Genomic DNA, 18,974 nt, shown 5'->3' with positions numbered 1-18,974 from the left:
GCAGGAGCATGTCTTGAGAAAACAGCCTTCCGAGAATGCTAGTCTAACTGTGGATTGCAAGCGCTGGGGTGAGAGGTGAGAGTGGAGGGGGTACAGGGTGAAAGGGTGGTTGGTGTTGCTCCTCTCTAATAAAGAGCCTGAGCTGCAGCAAACCCCGCAGCTTGAGAATAGTTCTGCCCTAGTTCGGTCACTATAACTGTGATGAAACACCATGACCACAGAGCAGGATGACAGGGAAGGGTTTATTTGGCTTCCACATCACAGCTCATCATCAAAGGAAGTCAGGACAGGAACTCTAACAGGGGACGAACCTGGAGACAGGAGCTGATGCAGAGACCATGGAGGAGTGCTGCTTTCTAGCTTGCTCCTCATGGCTTGCTCACCCTTCTTTCTTATAGAATCCAGGACCACTAGCCCAGGGGTGGCACCATCCATAATAGGCTAGGTCCTCCTCTATCAATCACTGATTAAGAAAATGCCCTACAGACTTGCTTACAGCCCAATCTAATGGGGGCGTTTTCTTAACTAAGGCACCTTCCTCTCTGATGATTCTAGCTTGTGTCAAGTTGACATAAAATTAGCCAATAGAACCTCCAATAGAAAGCCTAGAGAAAAAGAAGGCCCAGAAGAGAATATATTTTTGTGACTAGACCTGAAGAGCAGGAAAACTGAGGCACTGGTTTTCATCTGGGGCAGTCTGCTCAGAGGCTATCTCTAGACGTCAGCTTGTGGTTCTCAGTTCATTTGTTTAAGTATGCATGACTGGTTTCAGGGGGAGGGAGATGTGCAGAGAGGTGGTCCAAAAAGCACTTTTCAGAACTCACCGACTAGTTTCAGTTGTACCAGGGTTTATAGACATAGCAATGACTTGAGAGTGTAAAAATAAGAAAACTACAGTTGGGGGGATCCCAAAGATTATCCCGAGAAATGCCTTAGTTGTTCTTAGCTGAAGATCACCTGTGCTCAGTGTCCATGTTGATGGGACTCTCAGACTCTTCATGTGTGTGCTAAGTCCTATCTAGCACCAAACAAGGCCCAGGGCCCAGAGGTTATGGTGATGTTAGACAAACTTCTGAGCCCAAGAAGAAACATATCGGTGGATAGATGAGGGAGGCCCTTTAGGAGAGCTTTGTCACAAAGCACTTATGCTCCAGGTCCTAACATGTTGATAAGAGTCTTTGGCCAGAGCAGGGCGGTGGTGGCACACGCAGAGGCAGGCAGATCTCTGTGAGTTCGAGACCAGCCTGGTCTACAAGAGCTAGTTCCAGGACAGGCTCCAAAGCAACAGAGAAACCCTGTCTCGAAAAACAAAACAAAACAACATCCCAACAAAAGAGAAAGGGTACTGGGAAACTAAGCAAACATGCTTATTTATGTTGTAAAGAACAGAAATTAGGGGTTGGGGAGACAGCTCTGTCAGTAAAGTTTGCTGTGCAGGCCTGAGGACCTGAACTCAATCCTGAGCACCCACAGAAAAAAGCCAGGCATGGCGGTGCCCACTGGTAATTCTAGCTCTGGAGAAGTGGGGATATGGAGTCTTTTGTGGCACACTGGTAAGCCAGCCTAACCTAATCAGGGAGTTCAAAGATAAGCGAGACCTTGACTTTAAAAAGGTAGACTTCTGGGAGTAGCTCCGTGCTGGAACACCTGACTAGCATCCATGAGGTCCTAGGTTTAATCCCAGCACTAGGGGGATGCTCAGAACTCTCCCGGTGGATGGCTCCTGAGGGACAATACCTGGGGCTGACTTACAGACACCATCCCTCATACACACACACACACACACACACACACTCACACGGAGAAATTGGCTTTACAAACTAGGTCAGAGAGGTGCTAGTCACTAAAAAAGCAAAAAATGTGATGCTGGAAGGATGGTTCAGAAGTGAAGGGCACTTGATGCTCTTCCAAAGGACTTGGGTTTAGTTCTCAGCACCCTTATCAGGCAGCTGTTACTCCAGCTCCAAGGGACCAGACATCTGGCCTCTTTGGGTACCTCGACTCATGTGCACATACCTACACACAGACATACACATATAATTAAAAATAACCAAATAAAATATTTTTTGGAGCTGGTTGGTGGTAGTACAGTACTAGAGATAGAAGGATCTCTGAGTTCAAGGCTTGGCTGGTCTACAGAGTGAGTTCGAGGACAGCCATGATTACACAGAGAAACCCTGTCCCAACCCCCACCCTTCAAGAAAGGAAATTTGGAGACAACAGTCTCTCTCTTGACTTGACCCTCCTCACATATAATGGAAAAAGTAACAGAAAGTTAGATCTTTAGGCGAACCTTAAGTAAAGTTATTTAGTACTTACCAGTATAGTTCTCCATGTCGGTGTCATTTATAACTGCCTCTTTAATTATAGCAGATATAGTACTTTCATTTTGCTTTGTATTTTCACTAAACATATTTACTACTGATACATTGACAATCGTCTCATCAGCAGCACGCATTGCAGATCTTGTTGACTGAGAAGAGGAGACACTAAAAATGAAATAAAGATGTCCATGATGGATCAAACCGAGGAATCAACACATAGTATGTGGCCCTCCCTGATGTCCAACTCTCTTGAGCTCTTGTGCTGACCCACTGTCCTAGCTCCACAACTGTAGACCACAGATAGAGGCCTGGGTGGTACAGTGTCAAATTTTCAGCCTGGTGGCTTCTAGTTAACAAGTACTCAGAGAAGCTACAATGTAAACGACAATCTATTGGAAGACACTTGGGGTTCTCAAGCCAGGGATAGATGAGGTATGATTTGTAACCAAAGGATCCAACTAAACTAGTTCATATGATGCCTGGTCCATGTGAACAAGATGCCCAGCAACCACCAACAGCCTTCCTTCTCTGGGCCACACCCTGCTTACCCTGGCCTGAGTCCATATGGTATTAGAGGCATCACTGAGGCACGCAGTTCCTTGTGTAGAGAGCTCTGGCTAGGCACCTCTTCTGTGTGTGTGTGTGTGTGTGTGTGTGTGTGTGTGTGTGTGTGTGTATGTGTGTGTGTGTATGTGTGTGTGTGTGTGTGTGTGCTTGCATATGGAAGCTGACTGACATCACTCCACCTTAATATCATTCTTTTTAGTTGCTTGGTCAATAGTGTTTATGAGAAAAAAAAACATAACAGAAAACTACTTTAGCTCCTAGATTGTTCCTAAGCTCTGAGGACGTTTACCTTGTTTTGAGCTATTCAATCTTTTTCTGGGCAAGGGATATTTGGGGTCATTGTAGTTCTTTTTGTGGGGGAGGGGTTACTACATTTCAATATATTACAATAAGTTTTATTTTATATTTTGTGTGTATGTTTTGCTTGCATGTATGTCTCTGCACTGTATGTATGACTGGTGCCCACAGAGGCTAGAAGAGGGTGCTAGATGCCCTGGAACTAGAGTGAGCCACCACATGCGTGTTGGGAATCAAACCTAGGTCTTTTGGAGGAGCAGCCAGTGCTTTTAACCACTGACCCCATCTCTCTAGCCCTTACTTCTTTTTAATTTCTTTCTTGGGCTCTTTCTCATTACTAGATTCACATAGTAGCACGAGTTTTCTTTCTTTCTTTTTCTTTTTTATTGTTTTTGTTTTTTTGTTTTTCAAGACAGGGTTTCTCTGTAATTTTGGTGCCTGTCCTGGAACTAGTTCTTATAGACCAGGTTGGCCCCGAACTCACAGAGATCTGCCTGACTCTGCTTCCCGAATGCTGGGATTAAAGGTGTGTGCCATAAGTTTTCTTATTCATAGCCTCCTTCATGTCTGGAGTTACATTGTTCTTGACATACTGAAAGAACTTAAATTTTTTTTAAATTACATTTATTTGTGTGTGTGTATGTGTGTGTGTACACGTGTATGTATCCATGTGTATGTCTCCATGAGTGCTACAGCACACATGTGGAGGTCAGAGGACAACTTTCTATAATTCTGGGGATCCAACACAGGTCATCAAGGTTGGCAGCAAGTGTCTCCATTCACTGAGCCATCTTGTTTGCCCAAGAACTGTTTCTTACATCTTCATCTTCTTCCCTCATATAACCTGCTACATCCTGTCCCGTGATGTGCTTCACTGGACCGTGACCAGGAAGTCACCTGGAGCTACTAGGATGGATAAGTCTCTACCCACAGCTCCTTTCTGGGCCCCAAACTTTATTACAGTTGCCATTCTGGCAAGAAGCATCCAACCACCAGTGAAGGCCTTGGCTGACCACCAGAGCTTACCACAGAGTGTTCCTCTCTAACTACCTCCACCTGCCTTTGTAGACCTTGGCCATGCCAAACCTGCAGAGAAGCCTGTGGGCCAGCAGCAGACAAGAGCTGAGCCTATAGCTCTTACATAGTATCCTGGTGGATCATGAGCACAGGCTCATACCCCTTCCATCCATCATAAGCAATCTGAAAGACGATGTCCCTGTCAGCTACATGAGCTTTCTCCTGTATGTGGGTGTGTTCTATTTGTTTTTGTCCTAGACCACCAAACATTTCTGAGCATAGTAGCCAGTTTTACCTTCTCATTGTCTCCTAAATTCTCTTGTTATCTCCTAAAGTACCCTTATCCTTGGGGACTTTAGCAAACACATTCTGTAACGCCATGGCTCTATATAGACCTGCAGGCCCTTTAGTGAAGGGGGTAGGAGACAGCCTCACTGAACTTGGAGCTCACCAACTTGGCTAGGCTGGATGGCCAACAAGCTCCAGGGATCCACTGTTTCCACTCCCCGAGCACTGGGAGTGAGGCTTTTACATGGGTACTGGGGATCCAAATTTAGCTCCCTGTGCTGTGGGCAAACTCTTTTCCAACTGAGCCATCTCCCCACCCCCATGGCTGTCTCTAACTCTTCTTAACACAAGATGGCTCATGGCCTGGGAGCTCGAGAGAAGAGCAGAAGTGAAGACAGGCTGCCTCCAAAGCAGCTCACTGGGCCAGAGCAAACTTACCGCACTTTAATAATTATAGTCTGTCCAAAACCATAATCAGTCTTATTAAGTGCATTTTCAAACTGTGGAGGAGAATAGATATAAAAACAAGGTGAAATATTTTTAAAATTATATTCTAGGCTTAAATGTTGCTTTCCTTCTTTTCTTTTTCCCTTCCTCCCTTCTCTCTTTTTTCCTTCCCTCCCCCTCCCTCTTTTATCCCTTCCTATTGCCTTCCCTCCTTCCCTCCCTCCCTCCCTCCCTTCCTTCCTGAGACAGGGTTTCATGTAGTCCAAGTTGGCCTCAAACTTACTATGTAGCCAAGGATGACCTTAAACCTCTGATTCTCCTCCTGCCTCCACCTCTGAAATGCTGGGATTACAGGCTTGTACCACCACACCTAGATGATAAACTGCTGGAGATCTAACCTAGGAGCAAGCACTCTACTGACTAAGCTACACACATATTAAGCAACTGCTCTACTCCAGCCCTTTTCACTTTACATTTGTATATTTAGGTATCTGTTTATTTCATGGTTCTAGGAATTGAACCCAGGGCCCTGTACATGCTAGGCAAGTGTTATACCACTAAGCCATCTGCCATAGGACCCACATTAAAGATGGATGCAGGAGCTGGAGAGATGGCTCAATGGTTAAGAGTACTTGAACATTCTTCCAGAGGTCCTGAGTTCAATTCCCAGCAATTACATGGTTATACCGTTATAATGAGATTTGGTGCCCTCTTCTGGTGTGAATGAAGACAGAACACTCATATACACAAATACATGAATAAATTAATCTTAAGAAATAAAAGATAAGTGCAGTGGCACACATCTGTAATCCCAGAATTCATTCATTCATTCTTTCTTTCTCTCTCTCTCTCTCTCTCTCTCTCTCTTTCTTTCTTTTGTTCTTTCTTTCCCTGTTTTTTTAGACAGGGTTTCTTTGTGTTGAATAACCCTGGCTGTCCTGTCCTGGAACTCGCTCTGTAGACCAGGCTGGCCTTGAACTCACAGAGATGGGCCAGCTTCCCCCTCTCTAGTGCTGGCCCTAAGAGCATGAGCTGTATTACCAGTGTGCCTGAAACAAGAGGCCATGCCTCAGCAAGGTGGAAGGAGAGCCAGCTCCTGAAGATTGTCCTCTGATACAGACACTGTGACAGTACTTACAACTGTGCATGCACGCATACAAAAAACAAAATATTTTAAAAAGAGCAAGAGCATAAAAAAAACTCTCTAAAACCAGGTAAACAAAAACACTCTTTAAAACCATAAGTGTTTGGTTGGAAGCTTCACCCCAGCCACTGACACCCCTATACCCAAAGAGTCTGGGATGTTTGGGTGGGGCTTCACCCCAGCTCCTGGCATCCATTTTGGAATGTTGGGTGGAAAGTTCCATTTCAAGCCCCCTCCCCTGGGAGTTGCCACAGTCCAGACTCCACCTCCGAAAAAGCCTGCCAAACAGTGTCCCCTCTCCAGAGAGGGTCAAGACCACATCCACAAACTATTTAAACTGCCCCTCAGAGAACAAACACATGGTCTTTCTGTTTCTCCCCACCCCCCATATCCATTAAACCTGGGCTTTTTCTAATTTGGTTTGATTTGGTCTGATTTGGATTACTGCCTCGGTGGGGGGGAGAGGCTTGTCTTTAGAATAAGAATGCATTGCTACCTCCCTGGCTCCCCCAGGAACACCCAGCCCTGGCTGAGCTCAGGTGTCTAAACACTGACAGGCTGGATGCTGTGGAGAGTTTCCCAGGCCCAACAACTGTGGCTCCAGAATGGCTTTCCACACTCCACTCCTTCCCTGCCAACACCACTCTCAAGAATAGAAATGTTTTTGTCATTTATTTTGAAAATGGAGGGAGAAAGTGTCAGATATAGTTCCTCTATTACAGGTAAAAATAAGCCATATTGGTATAGAAATTTATGCAAATCTGAACATAGAAAAAAAAGAAAAATGTCTTTACCACTGAGTTACATTCCCCAGTACAAAATAATGAATTATTAATAAGTTGTTATGCTATGGGATAAAACCCTAGACTTTTCTCAGGCTAGAAATATACTCTACCACTAAGTCACAGCCCCAGCCTGCTCTGAAATAATCTAAGACACCATTAGAGCTCTTGTCTATTCAAAACCAACCCATAACTTCTGTAACTGGCAGGTCTGGAGCAGCGTCCGGAGGCTGCTTTCCGGAGGCATGGCCGGGCTATGCCGGGTGCTCTGTCTGCTGTGCACAGCCATTCAACCATTGGGAGGCCCAAGAATCTGGAAGGATCGTCCTGCCCACCGGTGGGGTACAGTTTACTTTGTCAACAACAGACACAACTGTGCCATGTGACCACATGAAGACAGGCTCCACCCCCTGAAGGGCCAGGTGAGAAGGGAAAGTGGGAAAATACTTACAAATTTGACAACCTTTCTGTACAAGGCTTGATAGGCTGGAGAGGTTTTATTATCCAAGCCAATTGTTTCCATCACTTTCACGCCAATCTCTCCAGGGAATGTCTTTCCTGAAAACCAGGGAAACCCTTTCTGAGCTATTTAATGTTAATTGGGCTGCTTCAATTTTGTGTTTAAAACATAAGATACTTTTCTTCTTCTTTTTTTCTCTTTCCTTTTCATTTCTCCCATTAGACATGGTCTCACTGTGTAGTCCTGGCTACTGGCTGGTCTGGAATTCCATTTGTAGACCAGGCTGGCCTCAGACTCACAGAGAACTGCCTGCTCTGCCTCCCAAGTGCTGGAATTGAAGACACGTGTCACCACATCTGGCTTATTTTTTCATTCTTGAGCTTTAATGCTCACTATTTAAAATAGAAGGGCTTTGGGGGGATTATTTACATAGAATAGATCCCCAGAAATTAGATTTTCAGGGCTCTGGCAATGCTTGCTCTCATGTTGTATTAGTACACCCCAGAGCAGCAGAGGGAAGGTTTCTATCTAGTACAGTCCACAGCAGACTTTCAGTCCAGCTTGCTGGCAATCTGCCTTGCTCCATCTCTCCTCCCCAGGGTTGGCTGGGACAAAAGCAAGAAACTCTTCCCAGCCCTTCCTTGCCTTCGGTTTGTCTTCTGCCCCTTTCACTTTCATTTGAGATCCGCTAAAGCCCACTTTAGGTATGGATGGAGGGCTCTGCATGGTTATCCCTTGAACTTACCTTTCACACATGATGCTGATTCATTTTGATAGTAGTAGCCTTCTGGACACACGCAGAACCATTCGGTATTCAGGTTAACACAAGAAGCAGATGCTCCACAGGGGTTAGGTTTACATGGATCTTGGGGACCTTAGATGGAGGAGAAAAGTGTTGCGGGAGCTCCTCCCACTCCTTCAGCCAATAGCCGCTGAGATACCAGCCCATTGGGGTGTGGTCTCTCTCCCTTTAAAAAAGTGGCCACTTCCCTCTCCTCTTTCTCTTACTTCCTGCTCTACTTCCAGTGACTAGACTCCCTTCCTGATTGCGCAGAGGGCTGTTGTCTGGGACAGTGATCTGTAAGTTTTTTCCCCTTTAAATAAATAACCGTTCTATAAATCATAATTCCAAACTGGTGTGGGATTGTTTGTGAATTACGCATTCACCTTCATCTGGTGCCCAAAGTGGGGCGCCACTCTGTTGATGGAGCTGTGGCCAGCTGCATCCCACCACCTGGCTAGCTTTACCTGAAATAATTACACGGAAACTGTATTCTTTTAAACACTGCCTGGCCCATTATTTCCAGCCTCTTATTGGCTAGCTCTTACATATTGATCTAACCCATTTCTAATAATCTGTGTAGCCCACGAGGTGGCTTACCAGGGAAGATCTTAACCCATGGCTGTGTCGGGTGGGAGAATCATGGTGACTGCCTGACTCGGCTTCTTTCTCCCAGCATTCTGTTCTGTTTACTCCACCTACCTGATGGACTAAATCCACTTAAAAACCTGAGAGAGCTTAATTTTAAACAGACAAAAGATTTTTGCTGTTTGTTGGTGGTGTGCTGTAGAGATTTCCTGATTCAGCAACAGCAGCAGAAAAAAAGCTGCGTCATTTTAAAGCGTGGCTTCCTGGGGCTGTGCCGCCAGTACAAACTCTGGCTTTAAAGCATTCCAATGGCTTTTATGGGACTGGATCTTTGTGTTCCCACTTGGGATCAGAAGGAGAGTGCTCTGAGACCGGGTGATGGCTCAGCGCTCCCTGCCTGCACCTGGGCAGATGGCAGAATCAGGCTTAGGCAGGCAGAAGAGCATGGCGGATTCCTGCCACCATACAGAGACATGTTTTCAGACTGCGCAGTACTCTGCATGTCATATTTGGCTGTAACTCGGATGAAAAGAGTTTCTGTGCTGCACGCTCAGTCTCAGAGTTAAACTGCTGACTGTGGCTCCAATGTGGACTTGCTGTGTGCCTGGAACTGTGGCAGCTCAGGGCCACCAAATGGATCTGAGGCAGGAGTGGCTGCTCCATGCTGAACTGTGCTGATCTCAGGCAGGAAAGATCGTAATTACCATAACAACAGCGCAGTTAAGGTTTAGACTGGCAGTAAACAGGCAGTACCGTATTACCCCTACATGGTGCAACTTAAGTTTTTACGAAGTGCTTAACATTTTAAGAAACGCTCCTGGATAGTAAAAAAAATTACAGATTCACAATAGAACAGATTTCAGACATAGAAGACCTATAAATGGATCACAGTGTTGGATGAATGTACGTAGGCTTGAGAGAGAGAAGAAAAAGAATATAGAGAATAAAGTTAATGGTTTAAAAAAAAGGGTAAAGTCTTTAAAGAGACAGAATACAGATATAGATTAAAAGAAATAAAGAAAAATAAGCCACATAAAAATGGAAAATTCACAGAGAGTCTGTATTGTGTACATTGTGTTTTCTTTAAAATTTTTGACTGTGAAGGAGCTAAGTACAGAGAAACATTTCATTACATGGGCTGCCAAGTGGAACCAGAATGGATATCATGAGGGTATGACTACAGAATTTGGGTCTAAGGATATGATGCTTTGGAAAAGGTCTTTTTTTGTTTTCACAGAGAATGAGACCCTGTGGATTGCTTCTATCCTAATATGGTATGATAGACCACGCCCTCCAGAAAGGTTGCTGTGAAAACCTTCAAAAAATTACTTCACTCAACTACCGACTGAGATGAATCTGGCACACAGGTTACACTATAAAAGACCTAAATTACAACGCCCCCATTCAGCAGGAAGCAGTTTGGAGAAAGATAACTACGTCCATATTCCCAAATATTATTTATAAATGTTCTTTTACATTTAAAGGGGGATATGATATAGATATGAATAATTTCCATTGGTATGGATTTTAAGGTCCCAATTTTGTTATATGTATATGTATTTCTGAAGATATTGTGACTGTGTAGTTCATTTTTAAAATGTAATGTATAATTAGGAAATATAGGTTGTTAGTAGATAGTCATCAATAATAATCAAGCTTGTAGTCATGTTAGTTAGATTTTCTAGATATATAGAGATATATTTTAGTAAGATAGACATTCTCCATATCTTTCAAAGACTGCAGAATATGGCATTTAATGTTTTAATAACTTAGGGCTTTTCATGACAATGAGACACATCTGCTCCTGACAGCACCAATCTACTTCAAGAAGAAGATGGGCATCGAAGAGGCTCCTTATGGAGTTGGTTAGCCATTTCGGCAAGAAACTGCTCTTCCCTAGACTGATGCATGAACTGGACATAACCCACAGAGAAAGGACTGCTGAACTTGCCTAAAGGTGAGATGGTCTTTTGGGGTTCCTGACCCATGAAAGAGTGTGCGAGACATTCTGCAGGACACAGCAGAAAGTGACTGAACTGTCTTTGGAATTTCCTGCTTGATGAAAATGTCTGCTGGATACTATGGGCCTGGAGGCTGAAGATGGATGCCCCAACGGTACAGAGGAATTTTGGGTTTGGGTGACTGTCCAGACAGCGAGATGTCTCTGTCATTTCTAGAGTTTGAAGTTTCTTATTTCTTGTTTACTTAGGTAATATTATATCCTTCTGGAGTCTTTGATGGAGTTGAAGAATGGATAGATAATTATAGTTTTCCTTAGTTTTGATAAAAGATAAAATAGATATAAATATTGTAACTGTAATTCTTGCTTGATAACTGTTTTGTTATGTGTAATCTTACTATGTTAAAGTTAAAGCCTTTCTTTTTTGTTTAAACAGAAAAAGGGGAAATGATGGGGGAGAGTCTTCTGTTTTGTGTTAATTTCATTGGTTAAATAAAGAGACTGCTTTGGCCCTGATAGGACAGAAAATTAGGTTGGTGGAGTAAACAGAACAGAATGCTGGGAGAAAGAAGCCGAGTCAGGCAGTTGCCATGATTCTCCCATCCGACACAGCTGCAGGTTAAGATCGTCCCTGGTAAGCCACCTCGTGGGCTACACAGATTATTAGAAATGGGTTAGATCAATATGTAAGAGCTAGCCAACAAGAGGCTGGAACTAATGGGCCAGGCAGTGTTTAAAGGAATACAGTCTGTGTAATTATTTCGGGTAAAGCTAGCCAGGTGGCGGGATGCAGCCCGCCACCGCTCCATCAACAGAAAGGCATTACAAATTCACAGAACTCAGTCATAACCCCTGGTGACTCATGTCTCCTCTTCACACCCTCCCTCTAGACACACTTGTTTTTCTTTTGAGACTGCTGAGGAGGAAGTGGAGTGGCCTGGAGAAGCTCCCATCCCTGAGTCCATCACAGCTGTCCCCATGACTGTGATCCCTCTGTCCTTCTATACATAGAAGACTGGGGAAGCAGCATCATAGACAGGCTGAGTTCTATTGACTTACCTACTCATTTCTTAGATCTAGCAAGGAAAACTATCAAAAGTATTGGGAGATACAAACTTACTCTCTTTGGGCAAGTCACTATTTTCTTTGGGTCCTATCTTCCTTCTCTGAGATCAGCACAGTGTATTTGAACTTTAAACTCTGAGTTTCAGGAGTTATCTGGACCAGGTTGGTAAATTAAGGCTCCTAAGCTGTAACTAACCAACCCTTTATTTTTATAAATAAAGTTTAATTAGGATATAGCCAGATTCATTTTTACATTGGCATGGCTGCTTTTATGTTAAAATGCCAGAAGTTAACAGCTTTAACAGAGACCCTGTGTTGCTCACAACGCCTAAAATATGTACCATTTTTCTGTCACCAATGAACTTCGATGACACTTATTCTAGGACAAGCTTGGCAAAATGAGCCAAGCGGTTTCTGTTTTAGTAACATTGACTAGTGTCACACAAATGGCTATTCTTGGGCCTTGGTCAGCCAGCAACTGTTTGAAGATAGCCATCACTTGACTTGTTAACCCTCGGGCTCAAATTCAAAGGCTTGACTCAGTTTTCAAATTGTGATCAGTCATCATCTTGACTGATTCCAGGATAGTGCTGACTTTTTCCTTAAAGACTAGGGTGGCCGGCAAGCCAGTGCTTAGTCAAACCTGGTCTTTTGAGAGAACCTGAAGCTGCTTCCAGTTCTGCTATGGGTAGCTTTCACAAAGATCAAACTCATAAAACACGCACTCCACAGCTGACAGGTAGCAGCAGGAAGGTAAATAATGCAACTGATTGCTCGTTTAGGGGCTCATCTGTCATGACTGAACTTTGAGGTTTTACCCTGACCACTTCCTTTCTCTCCAGAACACAACAACACATCACACCCTCAGTGCTGTGCACCCCAGTGAGGAGACTTTAGGGATCACTCTTACCTGTAGAGGTAGTCTGTGAGGAGACACCAGGAGACTCGGTTGTCCCAGAGGGATCAGGAGTACTGCCAGACTCGGGCCCCTCAGTGGGATCGGGAGTACTGCCGGACTCGGGCCCCTCAGAGGGATCGGGAGTACTGCCGGATTCGGGCGCCTCAGTGGGATCGGGAGTACTGCCGGACTCGGGCCCCTCAGTGGGATCGGGAGTACTGCCGGACCCGGGCCCCTCAGAGGGATCGGGAGTACTGCCGGATTCGGGCCCCTCAGGGGGATCGGGAGTACTGCCGGACTCGGGCCCCTCAGGGGGATCGGGAGTACTGCCGGACTCGGGCCCCTCAGGGGGATCGGGAGTACTGCCGGACTCGGGCCCCTCAGGGGGATCGGGAGTACTGCCGGACTCGGGCCCCTCAGGGGGATCGGGAGTACTGCCGGACTCGGGCCCCTCAGGGGGATCGGGAGTACTGCCGGACTCGGGCCCCTCAGGGGGATCGGGAGTACTGCCGGACTCGGGCCCCTCAGGGGGATCGGGAGTACTGCCGGACTCGGGCCCCTCAGGGGGATCGGGAGTACTGCCGGACTCGGGCCCCTCAGGGGGATCGGGAGTACTGCCGGACTCGGGCCCCTCAGGGGGATCGGGAGTACTGCCGGACTCGGGCCCCTCAGGGGGATCGGGAGTACTGCCGGACTCGGGCCCCTCAGGGGGATCGGGAGTACTGCCGGACTCGGGCCCCTCAGGGGGATCGGGAGTACTGCCGGACTCGGGCCCCTCAGGGGGATCGGGAGTACTGCCGGACTCGGGCCCCTCAGGGGGATCGGGAGTACTGCCGGACTCGGGCCCCTCAGGGGGATCCGGAGTACTGCCGGACTCGGGCCCCTCAGGGGGATCCGGAGTACTGCCGGACTCGGGCCCCTCAGGGGGATCGGGAGTACTGCCGGACTCGGGCCCCTCAGGGGGATCCGGAGTACTGCCGGACTCGGGCCCCTCAGGGGGATCCGGAGTACTGCCGGACTCGGGCCCCTCAGGGGGATCGGGAGTACTGCCGGACTCGGGCCCCTCAGGGGGATCGGGAGTACTGCCGGACTCGGGCCCCTCAGGGGGATCGGGAGTACTGCCGGACTCGGGCCCCTCAGGGGGATCGGGAGTACTGCCGGACTCGGGCCCCTCAGGGGGATCGGGAGTACTGCCGGACTCGGGCCCCTCAGGGGGATCGGGAGTACTGCCGGACTCGGGCCCCTCAGGGGGATCGGGAGTACTGCCGGACTCGGGCCCCTCAGGGGGATCGGGAGTACTGCCGGACTCGGGCCCCTCAGGGGGATCCGGAGTACTGCCGGACTCGGGCCCCTCAGGGGGATCGGGAGTACTGCCGGACTCGGGCCCCTCAGGGGGATCGGGAGTACTGCCGGACTCGGGCCCCTCAGGGGGATCGGGAGTACTGCCGGACTCGGGCCCCTCAGGGGGATCGGGAGTACTGCCGGACTCGGGCCCCTCAGGGGGATCGGGAGTACTGCCGGACTCGGGCCCCTCAGGGGGATCGGGAGTACTGCCGGACTCGGGCCCCTCAGGGGGATCCGGAGTACTGCCGGACTCGGGCCCCTCAGGGGGATCCGGAGTACTGCCGGACTCGGGCCCCTCAGGGGGATCGGGAGTACTGCCGGACTCGGGCCCCTCAGGGGGATCCGGAGTACTGCCGGACTCGGGCCCCTCAGGGGGATCCGGAGTACTGCCGGACTCGGGCCCCTCAGGGGGATCGGGAGTACTGCCGGACTCGGGCCCCTCAGGGGGATCCGGAGTACTGCCGGACTCGGGCCCCTCAGGGGGATCCGGAGTACTGCCGGACTCGGGCCCCTCAGGGGGATCGGGAGTACTGCCGGACTCGGGCCCCTCAGGGGGATCCGGAGTACTGCCGGACTCGGGCCCCTCAGGGGGATCGGGAGTACTGCCGGACTCGGGCCCCTCAGGGGGATCGGGAGTACTGCCGGACTCGGGCCCCTCAGGGGGATCGGGAGTACTGCCAGACTCGGGCCCCTCAGGGGGATCCGGAGTACTGCCAGACTCGGTTGTCCCAGAGGAATCAGTTAAAGTATTATCACCAGAATTGACTGGAATAAAATTTGTGCTGTCATTGTCATCAAGTAGATTCTCAGGTACCCCAGGCTCGCTGGCAGTAGTTGAAGGAGAGGCTGTTGTGATTTGGGTTGAGAGAACAAAGAAGACAAGTGTCAGGAGACAGTGCTTGGGTAAATAATGGCAATACTGTCATTTCTAATCAGTACTCAACTTAGGATTTTCTGGAAAAATGAACATATATGATTATGTTAATAGTGGAAACATAGGACTACTTCTTTTCCAAAAATAATTTATCTTTATTTGCATTGGAGTTTTGCCTGCTTGTATGTCTATGTGAAGATGTCAAATCTTGGAGTTACAGATAGTTGTTAGCTGCCAGGTGGTTGCCAGGAATTGAACCCAGGTCCTCTAGAAGAGCACTCAATGTACTCTTAACCACTGACATATCCCTCCAGCCCCTACATAACTTCTGAACACAAAAAAATAAATAAAATTCAACAGGCAAAAATAGAAAATATTATTGAAAACTCTGACACCTAACGCAGTTTAACAATAGCTATGGAGAAAGTAGTGTAGAGTTGGGGTGATAATGTTTATTACGAAGAGTACCAAGTCAGGGGGATGTATATGCCTGTGGAGGCCAGCCTGGGATACGTGTCTCAAAAATGAAAATGAAAACAAAAAAAAATGCTGATATAAGTACCTGAACTTTGGAGACAGAAGGAAGGGGCTCGGGAGTTCAAGGTCATCCTTTGTTACCTATCAAGTTTTGAGATAGCCTGATCTACAGAAGACCATATCCCAGTAAAAAAGAGATTAGTACCAAGTAATAACAAAATTTATATCTATAGTTGGGAAACTGTCAATCTGTGGTTAATAATTTCCCAGACAATTGAAAGTGTCACAAGGTGGCGCTGTTGTCACCAGGAAGAGGATTTTTGTGACTTCCTCTATTTTAAGGCAACTGCTCCAGTTCTCTGATGCATGGCAGTTTTCTCTGTTGGTAGTCTGTAGAAGGGGAACTTTAGAAGGAAGTGTTTAAAGAATAATTACATAGAATGTATAGAAATACTTCATTAAATCCTGATTAAAGTTCTTCCAGGATTTGTTTTTGTTTTTGTCTTTGTTTTGAGACAGGTCTCCAGCTGTCCTCAAATTTACAATCTTTCTGAGTGCTAGCCCAGGTTTTATTCTGGTGTATTTATCCACAAAAAAGTCTAGATACATCTACTTGGAGAGAATAAGATAAGTAAGTGATCCTCGTCTAAAGACTATGCTAGATATCAAAGCTGCATTCGTGGCTTCTAGAACACCCAGGATGCTTGGAAGAGTGACTTTTAGTGACCCACTTCCCAGAATTCCTCTTGTCTCTAAGAACTCTGATATTGATATCAGATTATACAAATTAGGGAAAAAAAAACCTTTGTGGGGAGGAAGCAGTTCCTATGCCCTGTGATACAGAATGATGAGATTCACTATGACTTCCTCCACAGGTCTGGCAGTCCCTGGGGCACAGCCTGGCTCTTCACTTTGGACAGGGCTTAGCTACTAGTAGCTCAGAAGTGATAAGGAGATAAGCGATTGTTCTTCTAGGGCCAAGAAAATAGTTATTAGCTGGTCATAGTCACATGTGGACACTACTGCCCTCTCCTGGAATGTTCTTATTTATCAAGGGCTTACTCTGTGCCTGATGGGACCCATGAGACAGGCATAAACGCCCACGTGTGAAGAGCCTGTTAACATGGGGTCAAAATGATCTCTCCTCACCCTCTCTCTCTCTTTCTCTCTCTCTCTCTCTCTCTCTCTCTCTCTCTCTCTCTCTCTCTCTCTCTCAGATAGGGTTTTTCTGTGACTGCCCTGATTGTCCTAGAACTTGTCCTGTAGACCAGGCTTGCCTCAAACTCATGGAGATTAGCCTGCCTCTGCCTCCCAAGTGTGGTGTAGGAGGGTCTTCTTTCTATGTGTTGCTTTCATTGGTTGAATAAAGAAAACTGCTTTGGCCTTTTGATAGGGCAACCTTTAGTTGGGTGTAGTAGAACAGAACAGAATTCTTGGAGGAAGAAAGCAGGGTCAGAGAGAGCTACCACGGAGCCAGCCACCTGGTCAGACATGCTGAATCTTTCTTGGTAAGCCACACCCTCGTGGTGACATACAGATTATTAGAAATGGGTTGAATCAAGATGTGAGAGTTAGCCAAAAAGAGACTAGAACTAATGGGCCAGGCAGTGTTTAAATTAATACAATTTCCATGTAATTATTGCGAGGGTTAAGCTAGCTGGGCAGCCGGAAGCCAGGCGGGAACGCAGCCTGCCACCCTATTTACTACAGAGTGGCACTCCAACGTGGTAACTAACTCCATGTAAAATCTAAGAGGGCTTAAAAGAGAAAGAGAGTTTAACACAGCTTTTTGCTGTTTGCTAGCGGTTTTTCCTAACTCAGCAGCCATAAAAAAAAAAAGCCACACCATTTTAAAACAAGGCTTTCTGGGCCCTGGCGCTGGTGCAAACTCTGGCTATGGAGCATTTGTGGGCCCACTCAGGGTTGGGAACAAAGTAGCTGAGACCATGCCTGTGGCTCAGCTCTTCCTGCCTGGGTAGGTAGCAGGATCAGGTCTACTAGAAAGTGGCGGTTTTGAAATACCAGTTTCTTGGCTGTGCCACCATTGCTACCTCTGGCCCCTGCGGGAGACAGAGCATTTGAATGGGGTTTTGTGAATAAAGTGCTTGATGGCAATGTGGACTGCTGTGTGCCTGTAACTGTGCGTGGCTCAGGGGCACCAAATGGCTCTGAGGCACAAGCGACTCTGTCATGTTGGACTGGGTGGGGCAAGCCTGTAGTATCTGTTTTTGCCTTAAGAATGTCACAGCTTAGATTCTTAAGCACTTAGCGATTTAAAGGCACAAATCAAAAATGTTCCTGGACAGCAAAGAGTTACAGACAATGCAATAGGACAAATGCAGACGTAAAAGACTTCTAAATGGGTCATTGTATTAGCTAGACAAACGTAGGCTTGGGAGAGAGAAGAAAAAGAATATAGAGAATAAAGTTAATGCTTAAAAAAAGGGGTAAAGTCTTTAAAGAGACAGAGTATAGATAGTTATGGATTAAAAGGAATAAAGAAAACTAAGCCATGTAAAAATGGAAAATTCACACAGAGTTTGGATTCTGTGTATTATTGTATTTTCTTTCAATTTTTTGACTGTGAAGGAGCTAAATACAGAGAGACATTTCATTGTGTGGTCTGCTAAGCTAATCCAACATGTGTATTATAAAGCTATCTTGACATCAGAATTTGGATCTAAGGATATGATGCTTTGGAAAAGAGGTTCTTCTTTTGTTTTCACAGAGGATGAGACCCTGTGGATTGTTTCTATCCCAATATGGTATGATAGACCACGCTTTCCTGAAAAGTTGCTGTGAACACCCTCAAAAAATTACTTCACTCAACTGCCGACTGAGATGAACCTGGCACACAGGATACACCATGAAAGACTGATTAACAGTGCCCTCATACAGCAGGAAAAAGTTTGGAGAGAAATAGCTACGTCCATATTCCCAAATATTGTTTATAAATGTTCTTTTACATTTAAAGGGGGATATGATATAGATATGAATAATTTGCATTGGTATAAATTTTGCTTTGTTGATATAAATTTAAGGCCAATCTTGTTATATGTATATTTCTGGTCTTGATTAAAGTATTGTGATTGTGTAATTCATTTAAAAATTTAATGTATAATTAGGAAATATAGGTTGTTAATGAATAATCATCAATAATAGTCAAGCTTATAGTCATGTTAGTTAGATTTTCTAGATATATAGAGATATATTTCAGTTAGAAAGGCATTCTTCATATCCTTCAAAGACTACAGAATATGGCATTTAATGTTTTAATAACTTAGGGCTTTTCATGACAATGAGACACATCTGCTCCTGGGAGCACCAATCTACTTCAGGAGAAGAATGGGCATCGAAGAGGCTCCTTATGGAGTTTGATAGCCATTTGGGCAAGAAACTGCTCTTGTCTGGACTGTTGCATAAACTGGACACAAAGAACCCACAGAGAAAGGACTGTTGAACTTGCCTAAAGGTGAGATGATCCTTCGGGGTTCCTGATTCATAAAAGAGTCTGTGGGACTGTCTGCAGGATACAGAAGAAAGTGTCTGAACTGTCTTTGAATTTTCCTGCTTTGTGGAAATGTCTGCTGGACTATGGGCCTATAGGCTAAAGATGGATGCCCCAACAGTACAGAAAAACTTTGGGTGACTGTCCAGGCAG

General features: G+C 46.2%; 1 protein-coding gene across 1 annotated transcript in view; it reads right to left on the bottom strand.

Annotated features, from left to right (window-relative positions):
• Positions 1 to 18,974, bottom strand: part of Muc13 (mucin 13, cell surface associated) — a 39,540-nt gene that overhangs the window by 17,340 nt on the left and 3,226 nt on the right. The window contains exons 2-6 of the mRNA XM_041673343.1: positions 12,631 to 14,808; positions 8,072 to 8,200; positions 7,318 to 7,424; positions 4,932 to 4,993; positions 2,320 to 2,489 (exon numbers count right to left, since the gene is read on the bottom strand). Coding sequence (XP_041529277.1) covers positions 2,320 to 2,489; positions 4,932 to 4,993; positions 7,318 to 7,424; positions 8,072 to 8,200; positions 12,631 to 14,808 — 2,646 coding nt within the window. The remainder of the gene's footprint in view (positions 1 to 2,319; positions 2,490 to 4,931; positions 4,994 to 7,317; positions 7,425 to 8,071; positions 8,201 to 12,630; positions 14,809 to 18,974) is intronic.

The sequence above is a fragment of the Microtus oregoni genome, unplaced genomic scaffold (genome assembly GCF_018167655.1).
Source record: "Microtus oregoni isolate MIOR12 unplaced genomic scaffold, Mior012 000023F_ref0000262, whole genome shotgun sequence".
In the NCBI taxonomy this organism is placed as follows: Eukaryota; Metazoa; Chordata; class Mammalia; order Rodentia; family Cricetidae; genus Microtus; species Microtus oregoni.
The sequence above is the reverse complement of the archived record's forward strand: the minus strand, read 5'-3'. Positions and strand labels throughout refer to the sequence as shown.